The following is a 17580-nucleotide window of genomic DNA, read 5'->3' as shown; positions in this document are numbered from 1 at the left end:
GAAGTGAAGGAACAAAAGGCATCACAGGCACATGGAGCTAGTGCTACAAGCGTTGTTGGCAAGCGACGACTTTATCGCAAAGGAAGGAGCAGAGCTGCTTGCAGATAAGAAAAAGACAACGATTTCAGCCTATCTTTCTCCGCTGCTCGGACAGCTGTGCTTGTTGTCACATGAGCGAATTGTCTTTGGAAGTGTGGCTAGAAGAGGAATGGAGCAGAGGCTGGTGTGTCTGGTGTGTCCTCTTGTGAGGAGGCACCATGCGCTGCAGAAGAGGGCGTATGAGAAAGGAGAGAAGAGAGGCATCCTGTTTGACTAGTCAGAGAGCCATCCGCTTATCAAGTCACAGGTTGAGACGATTCAGCCGATCAGAGGAAAAATTGCAGTGGGACTGAAATGTGTGTCTGTTGTAGAGCTGCATGCACCAATAGCTGCACAATTCGTTGACACTTCACTTCAGTGCTATATCAGAAGAGCGATCTTTTCTTCTTCGATCTCTATTTCTTCAATTGCGAATCAGAATTCTTCATCGTCTTCTTCCTTTAATGGTGCTGGTGCAAATTCAGAAGGATAGCAGATCTTTTCGTATCATCGTTTTCTTTTAACATGCTGTTCATCTTCTGTGAATGGAACACCTTCTTCTTCATCTTCTGTTGTTTCTTCCAACATTAACTCAGGCAATACTTATGATCACTCCATCATCGCCTCACTCTCCACACAGCACTCTCAACTTGGAAAAATCAAAGGAATTTCTTCTTCTTTTCCAATGCCTTCTCAATCTTCCTCTTCCTCCTCTCTGGAAAGTTCCCGCATCTACCAAGCATCCGCAAGCAGCCACCGAGAATGAGTGTCATTGAGCGCATGACGAAATCAAGGGGCATTCAGACAGCCACTAGACTTGTGCAGTTCCACCCTGTCCTGGAAAAAGCGAGAAACGAAGAGAAGAAGTTTCTGTTGGTGCTGGCAAGGCAGCCTGTTGATCCGCTTTCAGCAGTTGCTGCGTCAATATTACAGTCACGAACATAGGCCAGTGGCATTCCAGTCAATGAGGCCACGAAGCAGGTACTGGAAATAGCAGCGCAGACAAAAGTGGAGCAGAAGATAAGGATTTACAGAAGGAGAAGGAGAGAAAAGCGTTTGGGATGTTCAAACTCATTCCAACGATGTCTGCCATGAAAGAAACACCAAGAGAGAACAAAAGGAACCTGATCCTGCTGAAGGAGACCCTAAGCATCAGTGCTGGAGGAAGGAGAATTACTTTTGCAGATGTAGTAAGCGGAGTGAATGTATCTCTTCCTCCCTTGTTGAATCCGTCTACTGGCTCTTCTTCTGCTTCTTGTTCAGTTTCAGTTCCATTGTATTCTCAACAAGGAATATTACAACAAGGGTCCATGCAATCACAGGAGATTCAGTGAATTCAAGGGCTTATTCAAACTGGAGCAACGAACAATCAAGGAAGCGCAGCTCGTCTGACTCCTTTGGGAATGCAGTTGAAGGTTTTTGAACAAAGAGAACTATGCTGAGAATCTTTAGGAAATTGAGATCTTCTTTTGCTATCTTCAGCTCATATCGTTAGAGCGATAGAAGAAAAAAATACAAAATGCAAGGTTTATAACACAAAATTCTTTAATGTCCCAGAAAAGAAAAAAACAAAAGATCACATTGTCTTCATATTATATTTTCGGATCTCCAATGGATAATTCAAGTAATAAAAGTCTTCTGACATTGGAAAAGCTCACTGTTCGAAGAAAACTTCCTCGCAAATGTCACTGACATTAGCTCCACAGGCACCTCTATCGTCTGCGCTGACTCCTCTTTCAGCTGCTAAGTTATCCTCTCCTATTTCTAACGTCTTGTGCGAAATGGACATTTTCTCTGTGTATAATTCATTGAAATGTGTGTTGGGCGTTAGAATATCCTTTTTTGTTCATTTAAGAGAAGTGATTCAGGTGCGAAGCGGTGTTGGATTAATAACATTTCGTGAATTATTCGCAGAAGTTGAAGATTTAGCTTCAATTTGCATTGGGGCAGCTAAGAAGGAGGAGGACATGGACAAGTGAAACAAGATGATCGGATTTCTATAAAGAAGCCGTGAAGAAGGTGAGGAAGAGATAGTGAACAAGGAGGAGGAGAAGTGGAAAAGGAAGTTTCATTAGAGATGACGAAAGAGAGACAGAAAAATATGAGTTTCATCTTGAGAAAAGATTGAAAGCTGTGTCTGTGAAAGCCATTGGCGAAAGAAAAGAAAATTTTGATGGACAGAAAGAGATCTTACAAGAAGTGTTCAATTGGAAGAAGAGAAATGTCACCAAAAAAAAACAGAATGCGGATATATCTTTGGAAGTCTATCTATAACACAAAAAATTCCTGAAAATGATGAAATCAAAGAAAACGAAAGAGCTTCTTTAAGAAAAATGCAGATGAGACTGAAAGAGATAACAGAAAAGAAGAAATGGAAAAAGAATGAAACAAACCAACAAAGACGAGAAAGAAATCCTATTTGTACAAAAAGAAAGAGAGAAGAGAGTGTTTGGGAGGCTTGTGGAAAGAAAGAGAGTTAGGAGCCGTTCTGCTGGAAGTGGAAAACAAGATGAATGAGGAACATTACCAGAACAAAGAGATGATCAAGAAGCTGACAGAGCCGGAGTTAGCAGAAGTCACGATAGACTGAGAAGAGATTAACGAGCAGATGAAAAGAATACTAACTGCGAAGAACATGGTCTTAGGAGAACAGAAAAAGAGTCAGGAGCTGGAAGAGGCAAGCTGAAAGACAAGAAAAAGAAGAAGAAGAAAGAGCATGAGAAAATCGAAAAAAAGGAAGAGAAAAGAAAATATCAATTTATCTGCATGATATTTCATCTTTGTTTGAGACTCTTCTCATTCAACTTTTCACTTTCAACGAGCCTTTTATCACCACCGTCTCCTCTTCATCATCAATATATTCAGTCACATCCACTTCATTTCAGCAATAAACTTTATTAAAAGCAGAATATCCCTCTTTATCCTCGTCATCATTGCCATCAACGCCCTCTCCAACCACTTTTTCAACTTCTTCTTTTATGTTTCTTCTTATTTGGCATTGGATCGGAGCATCGACTTTGTCAAATGTTTATTTTGTTCAATTCAGCAGAGTCACAAAGTTAGCAAAAAATTATTTCATATCATTCAACTTTTATCGAATTCAGAGCCAGGCACCATCTTTTATTTTCTTTTCGGAAGCACAAAACGTATTTTCATTCTATTACAAAATGAAGCAAATTTAAATAGCAATAGAGGTGATTTCGAGTTGAAAAAAGCTGATCAGTCTGCGCGAAATCAAAAAAGGAGGACGATTTTGCCTTTTTTTATTTGGAAGCTGAAAGAGGCGCAGATAAAAAAGAAAGAGTATTAGAGCAATTCTTTTATGAAATGAATGAGTTCAAAAATAGTGTTCGGCAGGTTACACAACGTCACACGCCTTCAACATGTCGGAGAAGGTGAAACGATGAGGGAACCTTATTTATTTGAAAAGGCATATTTAATGGAAAATTCTATGAAACAACAGAATTTACAGAAGATATATGGTGATTAATCAATCAAATGCACATATGAGATGTTTTCTTCTATTTTGTGTGCCTTCTCTTCAAATATCTTCGACTTTGCCTTCATTTGCACATATTTTCACCGACAAGTCAGCTCATGAAATGATTTCTGTCTTATGATCTGCACCTTCTTCAGAAAACCCATCGCGTTGCGTGTGCTCTTGCAGGGCATCTTTGATGTCCAACAATTCATTGTTTTGATGTCAAGAATGTTTTTGACGCATTCATTGTCAGCTGTATGCGTGTTGAGAAATATAAACAAATCGACATTCCAATCACCGAATGCTTCTGTTCTGTCATGTCCAACAGCCGAATTGTCTTTCTGAGTGATGCTTCTCATGAAGGCGAACAAGGGTTCCTTCACAGAAGCGACAAATGATTCACACACAAAATACACATCTCTTCCGACACTGGCCTTATTGGCTGAAAACACGATATTGGTGATGGCAAAGGTTGTGGATGACACTTGCGAATCATCCTTGTACTCGATCATGAGAGCACCGCCTCTTCCTCCAGAACTTGTATCCTCGCTCACAGAGCAGCTGGAGAAGGTGGAATCACTCACAGAAAATGTGTTTGCAGAGGCAGATGAGGCGAATGAGATGCACCCGCCATTGGTGGCAGTCTGTTGGCTGAACTGTTCTGAGTTGATGTTGGTGATGGTGCAGTTGGCGAGGGAGAGGGAGAGGGTAGGGGAGGTGGCAGAGGAGAGGACACAGCTGGTGGGGGATGCTGTGGAGGTGATATGGGTGATGTTGGAGGAGTTGAGAGTGAGGGGGTTTGTGAGGGAGGTGAAGTGGAAGATGCTTTGGCTGTTGAGGGTGAGACTGGTGATTGCTGTGTGGTTGAGGGCGAGGGAGCCAGCAGTGAGGAAGAAGAGGGGAGTTTTTATTGTTATGGAGGTTGTTCCATTGATGGTTGTAGTGTTGAGGTTGAGGGAAGGGGAGTTACCGGAGAGGTGGAAGAGGATGGGGGTGATTTGATTTGTGGAGTTGTGGGCAATGGCGAGGGCAGAGACTGTGAGGGAGCCCTGAGTCTGTTGGAAGAGGGCAGAAGTGGCAGATGGATCTGGTGAAGAGGAAGAGGAAGATGATAATGAAAATGAAGAAAATGATGATGTTGATTGTGATGAGTGTGAATGTGAGTTTGGTGGTTGGGGAATGCCACTGGAGGCGATGGTGGTGGCAGTTGTGCCATTTCCTGTGATTTTAGTGTCAACAGCGCTGAAAATGAGTGTTTGAGTTGGAACAAATGTTGAGGAGAGGAGGGTGAGAGACGCATCTTTGAGGAGGGAAATGAAGCCGTTGAGAGCATACTCGATGGTGGCACATGGGGTCTGTTGGGGTCTGCTACAGGCATCAGCATCAGTTCCATTGCTGGCAACGATTTTATTCGTGCTGATGAAAGGGAGCCAGCTGTTGTACACGGTGTTGCCAGCTGTTCCTGCATTCCACACTCTTTTCGATAGGGTTGTTGATCCACATTGCAGGAATGGGGATTGAGTGATGCTGCTGCCATTGAAAAATACATCATTTCCTCTGCCATTTGTTGCTGTATTTCCATCGAAGAAGCAGAAAGTGATGAATTTTACTCCATTCATCCAGGAATATGTGTCTCTGTAATACATTGCAGCACCTCCTAATGAAGATGACGAATTTGCCAATTTGTTGTTAATAGGTTGGCAATCATTAACCAAAAATTGATTTGGTTTGTTGCTTGGAGGATTATTGAACGTGAGAGAACCAGCAGAATCACCACCAGAATTTGAGATGCACTTGCATTTGGCAAACAGGGAGAAAGCATTTGTTGGCATTCCATTTATTGAAAAATACCAGCATGTTCCACGCTACCAAATATTGAACAACTTTCAACTCTGTTTTTTGAGAATGACCAAACAGAATTTTATTGTGGCCAAGCTATGCAAGTTGCTCCTCCATGAGCAGCTGTACAACCTGAGAAATTGGATTTTGCAATGTTTATTTTCAACAAATATGCACATATTAATGCTCCACCTTCTCCAGAAGTTGAACAATTGTGAAATGAACAAGAAGTGATTGTGAGATTGGCATTTTCGCAAACAACTTTAAGAGCACCACCCTTATCACTTTCTCTTTTTGATTCATTCCATTCGCACCATTCGAAGAGATAGCTGTTCAATTCAGAAAAGGACAATCTACCAGGTTTCGCTCTTTGAGATTCAGTTCCAACATGCACCACAGCAGCATTAGAAGAAGATCGTATAAGGTGAAAGAAGTTGGTTGCATAAACGAGCAGAAAGAAGGAATGCAGTGGTGTGGAGGTAGAAATAGAAACGGAGGAGAAGATGAAAAATACATTGAAAAAGCTTATCTTTAAGAAAATACAAAGAATATTCAAATTGAAGAAGCACTTAGCGTTAACAAAAAACCGTCTGCATAACAGAAATATATGAATGAACAATATCGTTGAAATATTTAAAAAAATCGATCGAAAAATGAAAAATGAAAAGAATTTCAAAAGTTTCAAACTGTTGAAGCGATAAATAGCATATATATGTTTTTGTAAAATAAATGTACAAGAGTGAAATCCACATTATCGCACAATCCATGCATAACAAATCTTATTAAAGAACAATTCATTCGAAAAATATAACTGAAATAAATTTATGGGATACGAGAAAAAATCAATTTTTGATAAATTCAAAAATAAAAAAAACAAATAAAGTTCAAAAAATTAATACTCATACAAAAATAATCATTCACTCCTTAAAAAAAGAAAAATAAAAAAAGAAAAATAAATTAAAATAAAAAAATAAATTAAAATGGTATTAGTCGATTAGATCGACACCCAAAAATATTCAAATTTTTGGATTTCTTTTTGATAGGAATAACAAAATTATAATAATAAATGTGTTTTAAAGCATTTGAGTTTCGAAATTAGGGTTTAAAGTGGAAAAAGGAGCAATTAATTAATATCACTTAGGTTTTGACTTTGAAATCTCATTCATCAAAATTTCTTTTTTTAACAGTATTAGCTAATGATATTTCGTTTGTTTAATCAAAGAACTAATCAATTATATCTTCGGATTTTTTTTATTTTTGATTTCTTCATTTTATAAGCTCTCCCCTAATAATATTTTCTCAATAAATGAAAACAGCCAATGCTATTCCCTTCTCTCATTCTCATTTCTATAAGAAGATTTCTGTAACAATAATCATATTGGCAAGTTCCAAGTATATGGACCATCCATTAAAAATATTTCTTTCATCGTGCACGGAAGAAAATGCTTCTATAATTAATTTAAAATTTGCTATTTCTGTCGAAAATGCTTTGTTATAATCTTTCTATTTCTTATTTTTATCTGTCCCATAAAAATTTTCTAACTTTCTTTGATTTTGTTTTGTCTCATTTTTTAAGGTTTGGAACTTCATCTTCTCATTCTCACAAATAAAATCTTATTGGTTAATTATTATGTGCTTAATGCTGTTTCACTAACTGTAGCTTCATCAATTTTAAATGCAACTGCAAAGATTATGAAATAACTTTGTGTTTTTTAATCAATTTGATAAATTTCTAATCCAAAAATGAGTACACTAATTGCATTATTTAAAAGCTTTCTTTTGAAAACTAATTTAACGAAATATCTGTACAGTTGACCGGTAATTTTGAATTGAATGCATTGCAATATTTGTCTTTAGAAATCCTGGAAAATAAAGTGTTCAAGTCACTGATGCTTCGAATGCTTTCTTGTTATACTCCGATTCTTCTGGCTGAAAAAGAAAGTTCTACTGTGTGATGATGATATAGGCAGATTGAAGGGATTTTTTTTCAAAATCAGAAGTGATAATTTTTTTGAAGTATGCATCCGGCCACATTACAGCACAGTCTGAGAAAGCCTCGACGAATGAATGGTCAACTTTTGGCACAAATAAAGAGAAAGCAAAAGAAGACTGTCCAGATTGCTTTGATCAAAATACAACTGCTGATAGCTGCTGTTTTGATGCCTGCAAGCGGATGGCCGAGAACAAAACATTGCTCAAACACAAACAATGACTCTCAACACAAATTACAGTATTTGCCAGCTACGCCGGCTCTTCTGACGTGATTGTGCAGTCGCCCAGCATCAGATTTCATCTCCTCACTCCAAAGACAGAGCGATGCACCGAAGCGAAGCTGGGGTAGAAGACGATGTGCATCCCCAAAATGCTGCACTCCTCAGACGAAGACACCACACAATCGGCACTTCCATCCGTCTGAGCGATTTCGCAGTTGAACTCAAAAACAGCTGGGCTGCCTCCTACTATCTGCACTGTCGCTGATGAAATGGCTGTCTCTGCTGAAACAGCTGCCTTCTTCACCACCAGCACGTTCTGGTACGGCTCGTCGTTCAGATGCCGCACAGCCTCGCTCAGCGTCTCACACGGGTCTTCCCTTCGCCCACAGTCCTTTTCGTTCTTCCCTTTCTCTCCAGACACAAATATCCGCTCTGACTTGTAGAACACAATAAATGGCACCAAATCAATTGAACCCTCGTTTTCTTCGTCTGCCCCAAAGAAAGCATTTGGACTTTTCCATTCAGTCCAATCAAACGTTAACCTTACAATGACAACTGAAGAATTCAAATCAGTGCTCGGTATAAACATGTTGTTTTTATCATATACTTCATTGTCAGAATACACCAAATCAGTCAAAAAAAATGGGCATAGGTCTAAATTGTACCAGTTGCGAATTTCACTGTTTTCAACATAATTTTGCAATATTATTGATTGTTATAATTTATTATCTCTGTTTTATCTCAAAAATTCAAAAAACAATAGTATTAAATTCTAAAATAAAAAATACAAAAATTTTGATCGATAACCCACAATAAATTATTAAAATTCGAAATTCAAATTAATAAAATAATTTGAAGACACTTTGATGAGCGTTGAAACAACAGATATTGAATTACCATCTTTCACAAAATTTTTAATCGATTCAGCGGGAAGTGATGAGAAAGCATTAGAGATATTCAAATCATTTGGGATTTTGAAAGAAAAGGTAAGATGCAGAGTGTGCAAAAATGAAATGATTTTGAAATAATGGAGAAAAGTGAAAAAGAATTACTCCTATAGATGTATGAAATGCGGATTAGAAGAATATTGGACGAACGAAACAATTTTTTGTGGAAGAAAATTATCACCATTCACCATAATGTGTTTGCTGTATCATTTTTGGAGCAAACACTTTCCTGATGAAACGGTTGAAGAAACAATGACATCAAAACAAACTGTCATATGTTTCAATGAACAAATGAGAAGAATATGTGCTTTTATTGAAATGAATAAAAAAGAAAAAATTTTTGAATGAACAAAATTGTTGAAATGGATGAAACGTTTGTTTTTAAAAAGAAAAAATGGAAAAGGAAGAGTGAATGAAGAGAAAAGTGATGGATGAGATGTGCGATAGAACGGAAAAATGAAACAAATGAAAGAAAAATGAAAACTGAATTTCTTTCAGGCAGAACAGAAGAAACATCAATGAGAATAATTTATTCCGATATTGTCATATCAGCCACGCTATTATTGGACATTCGGTTATAATGCAATAATAATATGAAAAGAATGATGTGAACTTGAAATCGTCAATCATCAAAAAAATTTATCAAACCAGAAAACAAATATGTTTTTTTTTACAAACTGTATAATCCATGTGGTTGCACAATAAACTGTGGATTCCAAAAAGAGGAAGGTCATTCACGAAAAAAAAGGAATATATTTACGAATACATTCACAGATTTAACAATGGAAAGAAACTGAAACAATTTTCGCACGACGTTTCTAAAATCAGCGTTGAAGAATTAAAAGACTTCTTCATAACATTTGAAGACTGTGAAAAAGAAATAAATGAAACGTTAAAAAAAGAAAAACAGAAAATGAACGAAATATACGAAAAAAAAAGAAACGAACATGAATCAAAAGAAGAGTATGCATTCTTCAATGAAGATGATTTTGATGCGTTGCCAAAGAAAAAGAAAAGAAAAAGAACAAAAAATATTCAGAAAAGAGATTCAACAACAAACATAAATGAAATAGAAAACGTAATATCAAACGAAGTAGTTGATAACGTTGAAGAAGATGGTGAAGAAGATGGTGAAGGTGGTGAAGGTGGTGAAGGTGGTGAAGGTGGTGTAAAAGATAGAGAAACAGACATTGATCAGAGAGATGAAAAAATATTATCAGACATATATGGTTTTTTTGAAGAAAGGAAAAAACGAAAGCGAAAAACAACAACATTCAAACAACAAATGGAAATTATTAGCAAAGGAAGTGAAACCCTTCATGAAAACACAGAATTTTACATCAATCAGAAAATGAAAACATTCAACAAAAAATGTGAAAGAAGACTGAAGAACCTGGAAGATCAGTTTCACTCCAGGTTACTTAGAAGCAAAATGAAAACAAATACAGCTGGTTCTGTTACCAAACCAATCTTGTTGTAGCTTTCAATAACAAGTTCGTCCAATTGATTTATTTCAGTCATATTTGTATTCATATTCACATCAACGTATTCAATAAACATTTTTTATTTCATATCATTCAAATAAACTTATCAACATATTTCTATTGAGAAGGAATCAATATACTTTTATTTGGAGGAATTTGCATTCAACGTTAAGAATCTCTCATTAATAATGAAAACCCATTTTATGATACAATTCATTAATTCGAACAATGCTCTTCTCAACATTAGGCTATAACCAATTCCATTTGTACAATCCTTTTTTTCTTTCAACTTTTTCATTGACTGTTTCTGCTTCTTTTTCTCCATCCTTTGCACAATTCCAAATCCCCACATCATTGGATCTTCTAATCTGCATCATGCTTCCCTTATCAACAGAATTCATACATTTTCCAAACGAGCTGTTCAACACACTCACCTCTTGTTCAGCATTATCTATCCCAATCACACACCCCTTTGATATCACAGTCACATTCTCAACTTTCATCTCTTTCATCTCCACTTTCGCTTTCCCTCCAATGCTCACAACATCTCCCTCACATTCGATATTCGATATTCTTGTTTCAACAATTGTCACATTCGATTCTTCATAAAATGAAAGCACTGATCTTGTTGAATGAATATCCCTGAATGTTGTCTCCGATATCTTCAGCTCTCCACTTTCCACACTCACAATTGAACTGTTCAACTTCAAGGCCTCAGCTGTTGTTGTTGAAGAAGAGAAGAATTCACATTTTTGGATCTCCATTGAACCATTCTTCACTTTTATGAGACAATTGTGAGTCAACTCAAATCCATCTTCAAACTGGAATGAGCACCTCTCCACTGAACATTCATTCACAAACTCCATCACACAGTCCTTCTCAGCTAATTTTTCAATCTTGCAGTTCAACCAAACAATCCCCTGTGTCTTTTTCCATGAGTTCACAACCAGGTCTCCAATCACACACTCCTTCCTCACAAACCCTTCCCCATAAATCAGAATCCCATTCATCACCCCTTCCTCGATGTGCTCAACCCCACAGTCGATGCTCACACACGGATTGCTCTGTGCCCCACATCCCCTCCCATCACTCCCTCTCCCACTCACAAACACCTGTGCTGAATAATAGAATGTGATCAGCGGAATCAGATCAACATCTCCCTCGCTCCAACCATCCCTCCCACAGATCGAGTTGTTCGAGTTCAGTGACTCCTGATTGTAGTTCAGTGCAAACAGTATTTCGTTGATCTGATGAGCAATCGAGTGACATCTGACAAACACGTCTTTCCCCACATGTGCCTCAATCATCACAAACAGGATGTTCACAATCTTGAAATTCAGAGGCGGAATCTGACTCTCATTTCCATAATTCGCATGTGGGTCTGACCCATCAATAAACAGCCCTCCTCCACACCCTGTCTCACTCGAGCATCTGCATGTCGAATACGTGCTCCCATTCACTTTCAACACCGACTCCCCACTCTTCAGCACCACTCTCATCCCGACTCCTTCATCACTCAAACCACTCTTGCAACTCGACATCGAACACTCATCCATCACACACTCCACTCCATCCTCAAATGATCCCACATCAACAACACTTGCCCTATTTCCTTCATTCGTGATATTGGTAAATGAACAGCCATTAACTTTCAGCGATGGCATGCTGTTTTTTGGATGACTGTTTTCTATCACATTCAATCCTGATAAAATGCCCACTTCATTTGCCAATTCTTCCTCAAATATCGAAATCAGGCTTCTTTCTGTCACATCTGCAAATGAAATGTTCACATTCTGAACAGTCACCTCACCTGCACTTGGGCTGAAAGCAATGAATCCTTTCAACTCAGAAATCAAACTCAAGGAGCATTTCTCAATCAGAGCGCTCCCTCCATTCACTCTCATCACACGATATCCAAATACCTCTGTCAGCCCTGTCAATTATCCAAATGAACAATCCGTGACTGTCAAGAATGCATTTGTTTCTTTGATTCAATGAATACTGCATGATTAGTTTTCGCGACTAGTTTTGTGAATGACATGTTCACAAGTGACAAATTAACATTTGATGATATCATTGAATCATTCGGATCATTCTCATCTTCATCAGTAACCGTCACACCAGTTCCTTTCTCCGTTGCTTTAATCATAACTTTTGGCAACTCTGAATCTTGTGAAGCTGGTGGCAATGAAGGAGAAAATGATATGGTATGGCTCAGCAACCCTGATCCAACAATCTTGATGCGTGATTCTCCTTCTCCAAGTGGTTCATATCTCAGCAATATCAAGTAATCAATTGATGAGCATGGTGCTTCTGAATACCCACACCCACTGAAGTCTCCTCCTTTCTCTTTCGAAACAAACTCATTCCCGCTCCAGTTTGCCCACAAATACACAACCAATGGAATCACATATCCATTTTCCCTTGTGCTTGCTCTCTCCCATCCACACAGCTCATCCAATGACTTCTCTTCACTTGCACTCAATCCCCATTTCAGTTGTTCGTTCGAAATAACCTCGTCCAGCTCATTTCCCGATATAAATACTTTCTTCCCTTTCCATGCATTGCACCTGCTGAATGTCACTCCTTCAAGCACAAATGTTCCCATTATATCTCCCAATCGAACAAATATCCCTCCTCCAACTCCTCTTCCTTTCTGCAAGTTGTCCTCTGTTGGCACCTGGCATTCCGTGAATGCTACGCTTTTAATCTCCAAACTTCCTCCGTTCTCAGCCGAAATCATCATTCCTCCTCCTTTCATCACACCTCCACCCGTGCATATTGTTGAAATATTGCAGTTATTCACAACTGCGCTTCCTTCTGCTTTTATCGCAGCACCAATGCATCCTCTTCCTCCGCTCCCACCTTCCACCGTCACTCCACTCACTCTGCTGTTCTTTATCTCCAGCTTCACTCCATTTGAAATTGTTATTGGCGACACCTTATTCATTGTTACTGTTTTTTCCATCACAAATCCATCGACGGTCAGAGTTCGTCCATCAATGTTCAGTATGTTGCATGCAATCTTTTCGCTGGCTGATCCATCGTCTGCAAACGAGACGGAACAGCTTGTGATCGTGAGTGTTGACGTGAAATAGATAAATGCAGACCTCCTTCCATTGGCAACTTTGTTCATTTCAAATGCCAAATTAGTTATTTCAAATGATTTTGCGCACTAAACAAGGAAAATTTACTTTGTATCTCCACTGTTCTTCACCTAAACTTTCATATTCTCTCCCTATATTGCTGCTTATCCAATCAAAATCACATCATATGAAGCAACTTTCATTTCACTTTGTATTGCTGACTCAGAACAAAGCTCAACTATCTGCAACCCGTCGTCAACTCTGTTGGTAAAGCAACAATTAATCGATTTTCACCTGAACTTCTCGAATCGGCAGTGATCGTGATCCAATGTCGCCTCTCCTTTCCCATCGACTGTCAACTTTGATGCGATGGTGAACAAATACACAAACAACGGAATCACTTTCTCTCCGTTCCCATCCTATCTCCCGCACAACTTCAGCACATCTGTTGGTATTTCGCTTGAATCAAAAAACCCAAATGTTGTTGCATCTATTTTTGAGTCCAAAAACACACCACTCCCACAGCTCACAAACACATCCTTCCCATATTGTGCATCGTTCAGCGATGAATGTGTCGATGAAAACTGAACATTTTCGGCAATTTCCATCTTGCAGTTCGGACTTGCCATTGTCAGCATCATTCCTCCGCCTCTTCCTTTGGCTCCTCCTCCTCCATTGTTCTTCGCCTCGCATGAATCGATTGTGCTCGTCCCATTCACAACAACACTTCCGTCTCCATCTAAGCTCACGCATATTCCTCCTCCTTTTCCAATCTCTTCTGGTTTCCCTTGGTAGTTGCAGTTTATTACAGTTCACGTTTCAATCACAACAATCCCAACCTTTCCCTCTCCTTCCCCATACTGTGTTCCAACTGCTCCTTTTATCAGCCCCCCGTCTCCGTTAATCTTTCTAACGTTTGCTATGTTGCATCCTTTGAAATACACAACGCTCACCCCTGCCACAAACTCAACAAACGAATGCCCATCAAATGTCAGTCCTTCTCTGATTTAAAACTGCTCCATTCTCAGTTTCCCCGCAAACTCATTTACAATACTATATCCAATCGATTGGCTAACAATACTGTCTGGCGAACGAGCAACCGAGCAGTCTGTAATATTGAACGATGGCGAGTGCGCCGAAATCATCGCATAAATACTGGATAAAGCAGATGGAATGCTAAATTTGATCTTTTCAATCGAATATCTGCTTTGCACATCGATCAAGAATTCTGCAGATTCAAAAGTGGCTGGCACCTTCACTTCGATTGACGTCCCTTTTGTGGCACATGAAATCTCCCATTCAAAGGAATCGGCCATGGCAACCTTTTCAGCAAGCACGAATTCTGGATCTAACTCTATATTTTTATTTCCCCCTGAAAATCGCGCCTGCGCAGTGTGGGTGATGGTGGAACACGGATAATAATCAAATCCACAGAACCACGAGTCGTATCTCCCCAGAACACCATCTTTCTTTTTGCCCACATGTGATGCACCAGTATGTGAGTCCAGAAACACATTCAGCGGGAATTTCTTCATATCTTCATCACTCCGATCGAATCCCTCCAGCTCGTTGAATGCTGATGTGTTTCGCGGAACATCAAACTTTGAAGAGGAGATGCACCGTTTCTTAGAATCTTTCCCATTCACAAACAGAAATTTCCCTTCCAATGAAGATGTGCAGCCTGTAAAGTCCATAGACAAGATCAAGAAGTCGTGCGAGCCATCTTCCAGATGCAACATTATCCCGCCACCATTTCCACTGCAATTGCATCTGTTGAATTTTGTTGTTTCACTTCCTGGAGCTGATGAAGTCCCCACCCGCAGCTTGCTTGATGATTCCAACTCGACCTTGATCCCACCACCACTTCCAGCCTGGCACTCACAATCCTCGATTGTCACATTCTTGACCACAAATGTCTCCCCTTCTGCCACACTCTTTGCCACAACCACCCCATCTCCTTCTGTCAACTTCACATTCGTCACTTTCACATTTGCCAGCACGCTATCTCCTGATGCTGTGGCTGTCAGATACAGTGCAGATGACGACAATGAAGAAGAAGAAGAAGAAGAAAGAGATTGATTCGGCTCAGAGAACAATGATTTTGTAACATTCAAATTTTTGATCTTGACATCAACCATCGACAACAGTGACAGCTGCACCACACACATTGAAAACGATATCTCATTTTCTGAAGAAGCTCTCGTAGTTATTTCAATAAGCTTTTGTTCAAAAGAGATCCACTCCAATCAATGACTTCCTGCCAATTTATTCTTTGTTCAAGAATTTACAATGATACGCCTCTAAAATCTGTTGTTTATCTTTTTATCATTCCAGTCTCTTGTTCTGATGATTAAGGTTGTAATAAATGCATAATTCTTAGAACATCAATATTCGCGTAGAAGTTATAAATCGAATGAAGTTTTATTCCAATAATTCATGATGCTAGGTGAAACATGCTGATGGCTTAATAACTCATCATTTCACAAATCGATAAAAATGAAGCTCTCCATTTTTCCAGCTATTTTGTATGAGCGAGTGGCAAAATGTAACTCATCTATTTGCTTTGATCTGATTTCAAAATTTATGTATATTGTAATCGCTGGATATTTGTTTAGCTTTATTCTAAACTTCAATTCCATAAAAACAAAAGGAAAAAAAGAACAATACACACGTTAGAACATATATAAAACACATTCTCAGAAGGTTTGATTAGTGAAAACGATCACATCAATGAAAAAATTTGAAATAAAATATTTTGTCTTCTTTAAAATGGGTATGATCACAATAATTTTTAATTTATGGGTTATCGATCAAAATTTTTGTATTTTTTATTTTAGAATTTAATACTATTGTTTTTTGAATTTTTGAGATAAAACAGAGATAATAAATTATAACAATCAATAATATTGCAAAATTATGTTGAAAACAGTGAAATTCGCAACTGGTACAATTTAGACCTATGCCAAAAAATGCATCTATCGAATTGCGATAGCTTTGATGCAAAAACCCTCCTTTTCCTTTGAAAGTCAAACAAACGCAAACAAATAAAAATTCACACCATATCCCAGATCATTCGCTGAAATAAACATTTTTCTTCTTTTGTATTCTTTGTTTGTTAAAACACTTTTTACTGTCAAGGAATGTCTATAATTATTGTCAGAAACACACATCTAATTGATTTCTCCGTCGCATCATTCAGAGCTTCCGTAGATACTGTTCGTTGCTCTTTCATTCCTCATCTTCAGCTGTCCATCTTATTCTTTCTTCTCAAAAGATATCGATCCTCCCTTTTTGCATCACTCTGTGTCAAGTTTTTGTAAGGTGCATCCAACAACATCGATTTCGAAGCTGCTCCAAAGAGGGAACATCATAAAGCACAGATTTGATGCTCAGCTGATATAGCTGCAGAATGAAGAGGCGTTCAGCTGATAAACTGCTGTTAATGAATCTCTTTCTTTTTTTTTAAATATTTTTTCGGTATTCGTAATTAAAATAACAAACAAGTTATTCATCAATTTCATAGATGTAATTTTGTGAAAGATTTTGGCCTCAAAATAAAACTGAGCTTCGACATCATCTAAGAATACAATGTTAATATTGATGTTGCCTTTTTCATTTCAATCAATAATTCAATTAACACTAAACTGTGCGCTTTTTGCCGTTTATAATTTTTCACTAATTTTTGAAGTTGGAGCATTCCTTTGTGCTCAAAGAACCTGTGCGAAAGAGAAAACTCAATTGTGCAACTATCTTTGCAAAAAAATATTGCAAAATGTGAAAAAGTTACTTATTTGTATTTCTCAAAATATTGCAACGACAAAAATTATCATGTGAAAATATAAAATGCGCAGATTTAAAAAAAATCAAAGAACAAAAAACAAAGATGGTTTGAAAATATTAATGGGATTGATCAAAATTCGTAATTGAAAGTTTATAATAAAGCATTTTCGACAGAAATAGCAAATTTTAAATTAATTATAAAAGCATTTTCTTCCGTGCACGATGAAAGAAATATTTTTAATGGATGGTCCATATACTTGGAACTTGCAATCATATTCATCATGTTTCTTCAATGTGAAAACCGCAAAATAAATTGTGAATTCCTTTTTTTTAACAAATCGTATTCTTTAATGGTAATGTTAATGATCATAATTCCCTTATTTATATATAATTCCTCGTTTTTAGGTTCAAAAACATGAAAGTTTAACTATGTTAAAAGTTTGTCAATAAACTTCTATTAGCTCAACAAGTTATTTTATTCAAATATTAAGTTGACTTGACGATTTTTTAGGGTGTAGATCTCATCGACTATTACCATTAAAATAACACTGGAAAATTACTGACGGACGAGAAATTTTTTTTTACGACACGTCAGACAGGTTTAATCAAAAGTGTTGTTGATTTGCAAAACTAATGAAACAAAAACGAAGTATTTTTGAGTAACGAAATGAT

The 17580-nt window shown here is 37.8% G+C and overlaps 5 protein-coding genes across 5 annotated transcripts; 2 read left to right on the top strand and 3 right to left on the bottom strand.

The window, feature by feature from the left end:
* Positions 1-31: 31 nt before the first annotated feature.
* MONOS_6438 (uncharacterized protein) lies at positions 32-316 on the top strand (the record flags this gene model as incomplete). Its single annotated transcript, XM_067876673.1, has 1 exon — positions 32-316. One exon carries the CDS (start codon positions 32-34, stop codon positions 314-316), a length of 285 nt encoding a protein of 94 aa, XP_067726165.1.
* A 3591-nt stretch (positions 317-3907) lies between these two features.
* On the top strand, positions 3908-4561 carry MONOS_6437 (uncharacterized protein; the record flags this gene model as incomplete). The annotated part of the gene is made up of 1 exon (XM_067876672.1): positions 3908-4561. One exon carries the CDS (start codon positions 3908-3910, stop codon positions 4559-4561), a length of 654 nt encoding a protein of 217 aa, XP_067726164.1.
* Positions 4562-7687: 3126 nt separating this feature from the next.
* MONOS_6436 (uncharacterized protein) lies at positions 7688-8200 on the bottom strand (the record flags this gene model as incomplete). Its single annotated transcript, XM_067876671.1, has 1 exon — positions 7688-8200. One exon carries the CDS (start codon positions 8198-8200, stop codon positions 7688-7690), a length of 513 nt encoding a protein of 170 aa, XP_067726163.1.
* A 2090-nt stretch (positions 8201-10290) lies between these two features.
* On the bottom strand, positions 10291-13178 carry MONOS_6435 (uncharacterized protein; the record flags this gene model as incomplete). The annotated part of the gene is made up of 2 exons (XM_067876670.1): positions 10291-11975; positions 12164-13178. The coding sequence occupies 2 exons, from the start codon at positions 13176-13178 to the stop codon at positions 10291-10293; spliced, it is 2700 nt and encodes an 899-aa protein (XP_067726162.1).
* Positions 13179-13547: 369 nt separating this feature from the next.
* Positions 13548-15296, bottom strand: MONOS_6434 (uncharacterized protein; the record flags this gene model as incomplete). The annotated part of the gene is made up of 2 exons (XM_067876669.1): positions 13548-13915; positions 14210-15296. 2 exons carry the CDS (start codon positions 15294-15296, stop codon positions 13548-13550), a joined length of 1455 nt encoding a protein of 484 aa, XP_067726161.1.
* Positions 15297-17580: the final 2284 nt, after the last annotated feature.

Source organism: Monocercomonoides exilis (assembly GCF_001643675.1).
Source record: "Monocercomonoides exilis strain PA203 chromosome Unknown scaffold26-1319188, whole genome shotgun sequence".
In the NCBI taxonomy this organism is placed as follows: Eukaryota; Preaxostyla; order Oxymonadida; family Polymastigidae; genus Monocercomonoides; species Monocercomonoides exilis.
The sequence above is the reverse complement of the archived record's forward strand: the minus strand, read 5'-3'. Positions and strand labels throughout refer to the sequence as shown.